This window comes from Alosa sapidissima, chromosome 15, assembly GCF_018492685.1.
Source record: "Alosa sapidissima isolate fAloSap1 chromosome 15, fAloSap1.pri, whole genome shotgun sequence".
NCBI lineage: Eukaryota > Metazoa > Chordata > Actinopteri > Clupeiformes > Clupeidae > Alosa > Alosa sapidissima.
Window position 1 is genome coordinate 23,600,488 of NC_055971.1, and position 11,507 is coordinate 23,611,994.

At 44.1% G+C, this 11,507-nt stretch overlaps 1 protein-coding gene across 1 annotated transcript in view; it reads right to left on the bottom strand.

The window, feature by feature from the left end:
- Window positions 1-637: 637 nt before the first annotated feature.
- si:ch211-149e23.4 overlaps window positions 638-11,507 on the bottom strand; it is a 20,003-nt gene continuing 9,133 nt past the window's right edge. Inside the window, exons 4-15 of the mRNA XM_042064156.1 lie at window positions 10,614-10,904; window positions 10,208-10,361; window positions 9,682-9,851; window positions 8,811-9,098; window positions 8,294-8,490; window positions 7,550-7,691; window positions 6,867-7,154; window positions 5,411-5,561; window positions 4,126-4,304; window positions 3,547-3,622; window positions 1,467-1,494; window positions 638-1,376 (exon numbers count right to left, since the gene is read on the bottom strand). Coding sequence (XP_041920090.1) covers window positions 1,221-1,376; window positions 1,467-1,494; window positions 3,547-3,622; window positions 4,126-4,304; window positions 5,411-5,561; window positions 6,867-7,154; window positions 7,550-7,691; window positions 8,294-8,490; window positions 8,811-9,098; window positions 9,682-9,851; window positions 10,208-10,361; window positions 10,614-10,904 — 2,120 coding nt within the window. The 3' untranslated portion in view covers window positions 638-1,220. The remainder of the gene's footprint in view (window positions 1,377-1,466; window positions 1,495-3,546; window positions 3,623-4,125; window positions 4,305-5,410; window positions 5,562-6,866; window positions 7,155-7,549; window positions 7,692-8,293; window positions 8,491-8,810; window positions 9,099-9,681; window positions 9,852-10,207; window positions 10,362-10,613; window positions 10,905-11,507) is intronic.

Consider the following 11,507-nt stretch of genomic DNA (forward strand, 5'->3'; position numbering starts at 1 on the left):
TCGACTGATCTCAAACTGTGGACTTGTTCGTGCTGACTGCGAGTTAAAATCAGTAGTATTTATGCAATGTTCAACACCTACTTGAAACCACAGGCTTCTTTTCAAGGTTAATGAAGATGAGCTTGAAACAGGAAAATACTGAAGAAAATAAAGCTGGCTATAACATGTGTTGTCAACAAAAATGGTGTGCAAAAATCCCTCCGTTCTCCCAAACAATGAACTTATTCATTTTAATTTGGAGTAGATCAGTAATCAGTAATACCTCTGTGTGATATATCAGTAATAAGCGATCAGTAATACTTCTGTGATGAAACGTCTCAAACTGTTATCTTCTTTAATGCACTGGTGTAGGAAATCAGTTACAGTAGTTGTCCTGTGATATTATGTACAAACCATTGTCTACTTCACTAGGATGATCAAGTGACCAGTGTAAGGCGGGGATCATACTGACCAGCGGCAAGCGGCAAGTTTCCAGATTGTTCTCTATGGTTCGGAAGCGGAACGGTGGCAGCGCTGGCGTAACGCTAGCGTTGAACAAGCTGAGTGTTGAACAAGCTGACCGTTGAACTTGGTTCAACTTTCAAAGCGCAACGTGAGCGTATTCAATTGTCAGTTTAGGCAAACTGTTTGGGTTGCTTAGGAACGAGACAGAACTTACTATGGTCTGAGCGTTGCCTTTTGCTTGCCGCTGCCGCTTGCCGCGGTGCTGCTGCGCCAATGTGATCCCTGCCTAATTGGTGACCCCTGACCGCTGATCCTCATTTCTGAAAGTTTCCGGTTCCCTCTACTTCAACGTTGGTAACATTCAAACCCAAAATTAACTTAAACCTACTCAGTAATGTAACTGTGATCATGTGAAAGCATAGAAACACCTGCTTTAAACTTGAGGACTTCTCCACAAGGATAATAAAAACCGTAAATTTATAACCCTGTCTGTGACACATCTGTGGTCAGCAGCCACACCTCGCAAAAACGTAAAAAAAAAAAGCCTTTCAAAATGGCTGCTCTCAAAAAATCTGCTCTCTTACTGTGCTTCTGCAGAATATCAGTAGCACTTCTTTGAAGGTATGTAAAAACTCTCAAACCATGGTCTTTTTGACTGCACTTCAGTTAAAAACCAGTTGTACTTCTGTGATGTTATGGAATACCCTCAAACTGTGGTCTTTCATATACTTCAGTAGAAAATCAGCTGTATTTCTGTGATGTTACACAAAAAACTCTCAAACCGTGGTCCTCTGTACGAGGACGATGGAGACCAGCTCGGCATACTGGTGACCTTTAACCCCAGGAAGTGCCACTTTCTTCAGCTCTGGAGAACGCGGGTCTTGCATTAGAGATGTCAGGGTAGAGAGGGACTCACGTTTCTTGCGGCGGTCCTGGTAAACAATATTGTATGGAGGGGTCAACATTTACCGGCTTGTGCATCAGTGAAAGTCAGGCCTTTAGAGAAAGTGAGAGATGCATACCTTTTCTGCAGGCTGGACTTGTCTCTTGCTACAGAAACGGGGGGGAGAGGAAAAGTCATATGTTACAATCACAGTACATGATGTCACAGTACATGATGTCACAATACATGATGTAACAATACATGATTGTTTCAAAGATCAGAGTGGAATGTGACAGAAGTTCAGACCACTCTTAATTATCCTCTCTACACCTGTATACATGCGCGCGCGCGCACACACACACACACACACACACACACACACACACACACACACACACGCGCACACACACACACACGCACACACACACACACCTGTGCACATGCATCAGGATGAACATAAGTATTTAATTCACTGAAAAGTTTTTTTTTAAGACCTGCAGAACCAAAAATGTCCTCTTGAGGGTACTATTGTCCACATCAGAGATTGCTGTCCTGCGTCTGGATTGTCAGCTCAGATTACTAACAGAGAACTCTGTGCAAACACTAATCTCTATGCCTTCATTCATAGAGCACCAGCTCGTTAACCACGACCTTTGTTTTGTAGAGATCACTCCCAAAGCAAGAGCCAAACATCACGCCGCCAGAGTCTGGCCAGGCCAGACCTGCCCGTGACGGTGAAGCTGACGCAGATCCCGAAATAGCGTCACCCCCCCAAACACACACACACACACACACACACACACCCGGGGGAGAACCTGTGCTTCCTTTGTCTGGCCCTGTCCTACTGACCTTCCAGAGCCGTGCACAGAGAGATAGAGAGAGAGAGATAGAGAGAGAGATAGAGAGAGAGAGAAAGAGAGAGAGGGGCCGATATATATTTATAGAGAGAGACAGACAGACGGACAGAGAGAGATAGAGAGATGCAGTAAGACAGACAGAGAGAGAGATGAATAGGTATAGAGAGAGATAGAGGTAGAGAGAGAAAGCTTCCTCTCCCAGCAAACTTGACTGTAGTAACATCAGGAACAAACAACAGTGCACTTAGGCCACCTTGAACAAAACAAAAAAAAAACTCTCTACTCTATTCCAGTGTCATGACAGTCCACTGCACATCCTAACAGTGATTGAGTTGCTAGGTGTTCTATGGGATCTCCTCATTCTGTGTGGTTGTTATGTTAGATTATTTGTTGTACTTGCAAGCAAACGCAGGTTACAGAAATAGAGCATATCTGTCTTTTCATGACAGGCTTCTGACTATTATTAGTTACGGGAAGCACCAGGGATGACTGAATGTAGATAAATAGCAATATCCTGGGCTTATACACCAGGAAGGACATATACAAGTGAAATGAAATAATTAAATCCAAATTATCCATTGCCATTATTTCAATGTTGCGCTTGCATTAAATAATGTAATAGGCACTAAATGTACAGGCAGAGAGCTGTTTTTGTCAGAGGAAATGCTTGCAGTGTGGTTGAGTTACTGTCTGTAGCTGTGTGCTATGACCACAGTATCCTGTTTGTGAATAGCAGAGCATGGCTGTTGGTTTGCTTAAAGAACCACAGTGGAGATCAGGTAAGCTCAGCCAGGTTTCCTGTTTGTGTTCTGTTCTCACCTACCTAGGTGCTTCACAAGAGACAACCAGCGTTTGGTGCTGGCCTGCTCCAAGCTCAGGGTCTACCCTGACTGGACACTAAGAGACAACCTTAAGCTCAGCCAGGGGACCCAAATATAGTCCTGCGTCTGTGTCCCACGCACACAGAGCATGACGAGAATTGCATCATCAACGGGGTGTGTCGTGTGCCTCCCAACATATGCGACCGCGTGTCAATGACGCACGTCTTCGACACGCGTACATGTAGGAGTATGCCACTTCCTTAATGCGGGCATGGTGGAGCTGTGGTACGGTCACCGACTGACAATCGATCGACCCGGGCTGCTTTGGATAAAAAGTGTCTACTAAATATCATCCAAGCAACCAAAAAGTACAGTATGGAACATCCCATAGAGACCGCATTGAGTCTGGAGCCACCTATGGAGTCAGTATAAAGTCTGAGGGAAACCCTACTGTAGTACAGAGGATTCTGGGATACCCCCCAATGGAGTCAGTATAGATGGAACATTGCATGGCATGTTGGGAAACCCTAGGTGTCCTTACCAGAAAACACACAGGGTGATGACAAGAATGAGTGTGATGGCCAAAGCAGAGGTGAAACAGATGATGATGATAGCCACTGTGTGTGTGAGAGAGGGAAAGAGAAGAATCAGCTCATATACAACATTTATACAACGCAATAAAATATCAACTTCATAATCCTTGATTGCAGTGTGCCATGGTCCTCATAATAGAAAATAGGAAATTGTTTTTGAAATTTGAAGCAAATCATCTAAAATGAATTGTGATGGATTAAAGCTGAAACTATTTTGATAGTGAATCTCAAGAGAAGACAAAGTTGAACTATGTGCTGTGTACACTTTATCCTCTCTAGATCACTGAATTGTGTCACCAAGAAGCTCTGTGCTTGAAATGTGCTATATAAATAAATTGTAGTATTATATTATTATTATAAGAACCTGCTGCACACAAGCTTTAGAATGACCAAGCCCTGATAATAACTAGGCTTTTTAATTGAAAGAAACAAAAGTGCCTCAGAGCTTCCTCAGGTATTTGATGATCTAAATGTTTCTCATCTAATGAGCACCTCAAACAAACTCTGTGAGTCCATTTTGTACTCACTGTGCTGCACCGCATTGTCGGTCACCTCCACCAGGATGTGGACGTCGGTGCTGATGTGGTGGAAGGAGGCTGTGCAAACATACTGTCCAGCATCCCGCTTAGACACAGCCTTGGGGAACTCCAGAACACTGGTCAGTTCAGATGTCTTTCTCACTAGCAGTGCAGCTGCTCCGCCTTTGCTGCATTAGGAAACACAGGATCGAGTTGGAGCTATACAGTAGTTCATAATTATGGCTGGTTCAGGCTGTGTAATTAAACCGGGTATAAAGAGTTTCAAAGGCTTTTGCAAAAAGAGTTGCAAGGAATTGTGAGCATTTCCATGTTGCATCTATGCCTTGCTATGCCATACTACTTATTTGTTTATGGAAAAAAACATCATGTAGGCAGTTAGAAGTAGATAGATTCAGCTCTTCATTCAAGGCAGGCGTGAAGTCCATAAAATTCATCCATGATTAAATTGGAGTGACTGTCGCTGTCTTTGGCTCTTAAATTTCCGACATGGAGATATATTGAAATGAAGAAGTACAGCTTCATGGTTTTCTCATTTTCAGACTTACGAGCATTTAAGTGCCACTGCTCCCCTGGTTCGAGTGGGAAGCAACCCCTCCCTCACCACACCGACGCGCCTCATGATGTCTTAATTACACTTTATGACAGTTTTACGACGGCGCTCTTTTGTAAAACACCGCCATAAAACAACAAGAGTGAAAGCTCACTCGGAGGGAGAACAATGAGCAGCAATTTATGACCCCCTATAAAGCCCCAAATATTAGCTCAGCATCGACAAAACACCAACGGGGAACATCTTCCATCGGAGTCCAAACCTGCCAGTGCACAGTTCCCATACTTCATTTATAACTCATTTAAACTCAACTTTGTGGCTTCAAATTAGATAGATAGATAGATAGATAGATAGATAGATACTTTATTGATCCCCAGGGGAAATTCAAGGAAACTTAAGGCTCATTTTGAAGTGGGAAACACTGAGTTTATGTGAGATTGAAAGAGATGAATTGTGTTATGAAACATACTGTGACATTTTACTCATGTCAGACTGAATAAAATTAGTATGTACATGTAAAACCATGCAACGTTATTTTGATCATGCTGATAGGGTTTAGTCATCATGAGAACATGCTGGTCTCATGAATCTGTGAGTATCAGATCTCGTCATCACTGCTGTGCTCTACTGACATGATAAGACCAAACCACCGGAAAGTGTTTTTTATGTTCCTGGCAAAACAGACGGTTAGCTTGGCCGTGGCTTTTGAGAGAGGAGCGTTACCTGGAACAGACAATCTGGCTGTAGAGCACATTTCCCTTGACTTGGAGAAGAATCTTCTGGTGGGCGAGATGTTCCTGCAGGGCAACTCTGTAAAAAACCACACCGTCTCCAGCAGCACAGGTGGTTTTGTTCATCACACTCAGGGAGATATCTGCATGAGAAGATGACAGGACCACAAACAGATCAACAGAGAAGATGAAAGGGAGAAACAGACCCACACACACACACACACACACACACACACACACACACACACACAGACCCACACACACACACACACACACACACACACACACACACACACACACACACAGAGACACACACACACACACACAGACCCCCCCCCACACACACACACACACAGAGACACACACACACACATACACACAGAGACACACACAGGCTGGTTTGTACTTAATGTTCTCTTCAATGTGCTGGGCTTTCAGCGTATTGCTGCAATAAAATACAATAGGCTATTCACTCCTACTTCTTTACAAATTTCTGTGGCCTAGTGTCATTTCTCAACCACAGCTGTGGTGTGATGGTGCATGCAGCACCCTACCCCTAAGCCTACCAGTACTCCTTCCCCACACCACTAAATGTAGCTAGGTTGTTTTTTTGGCATATCCACCTAAGAAATTATGTATTACTGCAATAATAATAAAAAAAAATGTATTCCATCCAACTTTGTCAAAAAGTGTCAACATAAATGTACTGATTCAGTGATCACCACCGTAAAGTTAAATAAATGTGTGAGAATGATGCAGTCATTCAGTGGTCGTACAGTTCAGTGTCCTCACCCACCCCTGAAGCTGTAATATCCTGTCCCTTCTCTTGTCAGCACGTAAGGGAACATGAGCCGGAGAAGAACCAGAAAAGTGAGACAGGAAATTACTGACACCTAACGTCCCAACTGGGAGAGGAAAGAACCGGCCAGGTACAGGAACTAAGTAGCACAATGCCAACTATGCACAGAATAGTTTTTTTGTTCATTTCTTAATCTGCCATCCAAGGTAAAGTGGAAAGTGGGAAGACCTGCCAATGTGTTTGGTGCAGGAGAGGGGGGGTGTACAGGAGTCCAGCCAGGGCCACTGTTAGACATTTTGGGCCTTATGAAAGAATATAATATATTGGGGCCCCCAACAATAATAATGTTGCTCATTATGTTTAACTGGGGCCCCCTGTCACGTAAGGCCCATGGAGTCATCCTAACCAACCCATGCTACCTCTCTTCCAGTACCCCCCACAGTGCATCTGAGCCCAGCACTTGACAGAAACCCAAGAACCTTTCAGAGATCTAGATTTTTGCCATTTAGACTTATTGTTCAATTTAGACTATAAAGTTTTGAAGCTTTGTTGTTATTATTTAAAACACCTATAGAGATAATTGGTTGGTATTTTGAGGATGGGCTGTGTGTCCTGGTTTGATGTGCTCTTGTCTGGACTGTATACTCACAATACTGCGGGACGGTCACTACCCTCCTCTCCAATTTGCCGTACTCCTGGTGTATGTGGCAGGTCAGGGCACTGCCCTCGTGACGTGCCAGGGGGAACTCGTATGAGACGTTGGCTTTGAACTTTGACCCCTCACGAGCTGAGGATGACACCACACTTGCTTCGGTGTTGTTAGGGAGTAGCCAGGTGATGTTGGCGCCACCTGATTCACTGGAGTACGCACACACGGCACGCATAAGAGAGGAGACCCTACGCTCATCCACCAGGAAGGCCTGGATCTCTGGGGGATCTAAAAGATAGGGTTGGATAATGACAAAATGCCAAGTTAGCTGCAATTTACTTGCAATTCACTAAGGCTCGTACAATAGTTGATGATGAATTCATTAATAAATACAATCTATTTTTTCTATTTGTACATTTTGTAGCAAGGGATGGCACATGTGATGTCTATGCACTTGAGGACACTGAGGTGGCATTATCTAATACTTAGATATATGCCCTTTAATAAGGATATCCTATTCCACACTTATCCATTATGTCCCCTGGCCACACCAGAGCACTAGAAGGTGACACTTAATTAAACTAAAAGGTGACAAATTAATTAAATCAAATTAAAGTTTTTCATTTAATCAAAGTAATTAATTTAACACCTTAATTGGTATATTGACAGATGTTTACATTCACCTGGAGCCTGAAGCTGGATCTCCCTCCTCTCGGGCTTCAGTAGTTTCTGGTGCCTCACCACGCAGACCACAGTCTTCCCCTGATGCTCCGCCAAGGGCAGCCGCACACTGCTGACCGCCACCACCTGATCCTCCATATAGGGCTGTGTAATTAATCCAATTAATCAATTAACGGTCAATTATGTCTTCCAATGATTATGAAAACAAAATATAACAATTGATTGGCTGCATTCAGTATAAGTATACACTCTTTTGATCCCGCAAGGGAAATTTGGTCTCTGCATTTATCCCAATCCGTGAATTAGTGAAACACACTCAGCACACAGTAAGGTGAAGCACACACTAATCCCGGCGCAGTGAGCTGCCTGCTACAACAGCGGCGCTCGGGGTGCAGTGAGGGGTTAGGCGCCTTGCTCAAGGGCACTTCTGGTTGGGGTTCGAACCGGCAACCCTCCGGTTACAAGTCCGAGGCGCTAACCAGTAGGCCACGGCTGACCCTGTTTTACAACAATGCTCTCGTTTTTTTCTTGAGTTATAAATCCAGTGCACCCCTTTGCTTTACAGTGGTAACTGTTGTATTGTACATTTCTTTTTATTTTTGCATGATTTTTAATATGTTGTTGTAGTTGAATTATATTTGTTTATTATATTTTTTTAAGTTTAGATTTCAATCTTATAAATCTTATAGAACTTTTTATCTATAATCATGGTTATGGTGATTTTTGGCATGTTTGAACAGCCCTACCTCCACACCCACGGCTTCCTCCTCGATTCCCAGCAGCTCCATGGCACCATCTGCAGTACGGTCTGCTTTGGTGTTGTCCTCCAACAACCAGGAGATGTTGGCTCTGGGTCTCACACTCTCCACCCTGCACTCTACCTCTGAGTAGGCTAAGCCCTGCTCCCACACAACGCTGGGCTGCACAGTTATGTTAGGACGAGCTGGAAACAGATAAGCATGGGAAGCACGATAATGATTTAATGTTCATATCTGGAGATACCATGTGTATATGTGATTTTACGTATGAACGACTATGTCGTCTTGGCAAAGACCTTATAACTGATAACATTCAGCTATGTTGGGTGCAAGTTGGGAAAAGTAAAGCATTATTTCTTAAATTCAGTGGTGTAAGACAAACCCTTTGCTCGCTTGGATCAATGCATGTTGTGTTATAATGTTTTACAGTGTTGTATTTAACATGTTATAGCGAGTAAAGTAACAGCATTAGCAAACATCTCTCAGATGTCGTTCCTGGACGTACCACATGCAGGCAGCACCATGTCCCTCCTCTCTGGGTATTCAAACAGCTGATGCTCTACTAGGCACAGCACTGTGGACTCTTCAGGCAGACAGTGTGGCAGGGTTAACGTGGCTGTGACGCTGTCTGATCCGTTAAAAGATGTCGTGTTTAGTGCCTTCGCCGCGGTCACCCATGGGGCCAGGGACCAGGAGACGTTTGGGGCAGGGACTGCGCCCGAGGCCGAGCACTTGATGATGACACTGTCCAGCTCTCTCCAGGTTCTCACACTTATGGTTGGGGCTACAAGAACTGAGGAGAAGAGTTGTGATTAAGAGCATGACAACAAAACAACAACAAGACCATACTGTAGCTTTAGGCCAGAGAATTCGCTGTGTTTAATAACTGTGTAACCATCTGTAATATTTAATGTGTACGATAGGAATAACCCAGAGGTGGATAGCACAGGTGATTTCACTAGTTAGCTGATCCTGGCTGAAAGTGCTAGCCGCCGACATGAGTGTGCTGTCACATGCACATCCATGCCAACATTTTTGACTGGCAAGCATTGGCGCGGGAGAAATAGAATTGAATCGTAATCTATACTGCGGCAGCGGCAGGACCTGATGATGTGGGGAGCTGTACTGAAAACAATAGATAGATAAATAGATAGATAGATAGATAGATAGATCTATGGAATCTATCAATGGAATCTAAGGTAATCGACCATTGAAAGTGAAGTGTGCTGCACTCATGCCGGCACAGATGTGCAGAGCATTACAGAGCTGCACTAATTAGAATCAGCTGGTTTAGTGAATGGTTGAAACAGATATCTAGGAGGACTTTGTCAGCCAACGTTATCCACCTCTGCAATAATCTATAAACCTATACTTACTAGGTGCCTGAATCGCTGGTTTAACACTGATGTCCAGCTGAACAGATGCTTTGTGTTTGTTGAAGGAGGCCCGGCACTCGTAATGCCCAGCATAGTGCAGAGCTATTGGGCCACTGAAGGTGAGCTTATCATCTACCAACACCACACCATGTGGAAGAGAAGAGCCATCCCTACACAGATAGATAGATAGATAGAGAGAGAGAGATAAATAGATAGATAGATAGATAGATAGATAGATAGATAGATAGATAGATAGATAGAGACAGAGAGAGAGAGAGAGAGGGAGAGGAAATAGAGTGAATCAAAATATGCTCATTGTAGGTGACAGTGATCAAAAGCCTATACCTGCAAACACCCTTACACCCTGGGTGTTGTGTCTTCGACCAGAAGAAAAATCTGTTACATTAAACCAGCTTCAAAACAAAAGGCATTCAAGTGGAGAAGCCTTGAAAGAAGCTTAAAGTAAAGTAATAAGAAGCAAAGTCCTGAGAGTGATATTAAAGATGAGGAGAATGCCATCACTTACTTAGTGCACTCAGTCTGATAGCTTGGCACATCCCCCTGCACCTCCAGTGCCAAGGCCATGCCAGGCTCCCCCTCCTCCAGGGGAAGTTGATCCAGGGCAGTGCCTCTCTGGGCACTCGAGTCATTGAGATAAACCAGCTGAACAGATGAGAGAGCTGTGGACAAACAGAGATGGCTGCGTCACTGTGCCTGCATGTGTGTGTGTGTGGGGGGGGGGGTATACAGGCACAACGCTACACACACTCAAATTGCATCCACACAGACACATGCACCGCATGTGCAGTCTTTTACTCAGTTAAGCGCTGCAGAACAATTCACCATTCAATCCTTTACCACAAACAGCTGTTCTCATCTCCTGATGAATAGTTACTAAAAAAAACTGTAACACTTGAAGCACATGCACTCACTGTAGGTGGGCAGAGGCAGGGTTTTCTTGACAGCGCTGGTGAGCTTTGGGTGAGTGACGACACAGGTGACATTTTCCCCCTCGTGACTCCCAACGGGGAACGAGACCGAACTGATGAATGTGTCATCATCGCTCCACTTCTGGGCCGAGAATGTGTTTTCTCCTCCAGACAGTATCCATGCAATTTTGGGTTGAGGTCTCCCTCTCAGCGCGGTGCAGTTGACAACCCGCAACATTCTCCTTCCTCCAGCCCCAGGAACCAGGCCTGTCTCTATGGTTACGTCCGGAACAACTGTGCATCAACAAAGACAGTATGTTTGTATTTTTTTATCTTATTGATGTTTTGGGTGGTCACATTACTCACTCAATTTGCAACGACTGTGCAAGAAGTCTGGATATCGAATGGTTTCCACATTCCCCCGGCTTTGACCACACACGGAAACATTTTTACGGGCACACACCTAGTTCGCTGGTGACCTCAGAGAGCCATTAAAACGTTGAATCAGCTGCCCTGGGATCACTTTTTCCCTCTCGAAAAAATGTTTTTGAACTTCTCCGAATAGAAAATGGTCTTGCCATGTTTTGCAATGATGGTATAAAGCCACAGCCTGTGTGACACACCTCTGACAACCCAACATGCTTCACCACCATGTGCTTGTCATCAGTATTACTCACACAAACACCATACCACTCACACATACACAGACTGGCCTGATATAGACCCTTTCAACAAGGTAAACAAAAGCAATGCTTGAACATTCTATTTGGGCCCCAATCTACTTCCTCTGCATTAAGATAACATATGGAATCTTAAAAAGGAAGTCTTGTGGGGCCAACTATGATGCTGATAATGGAACTATCTTGAAAGGGTCTATAGAGACAGATAGAGAGACAG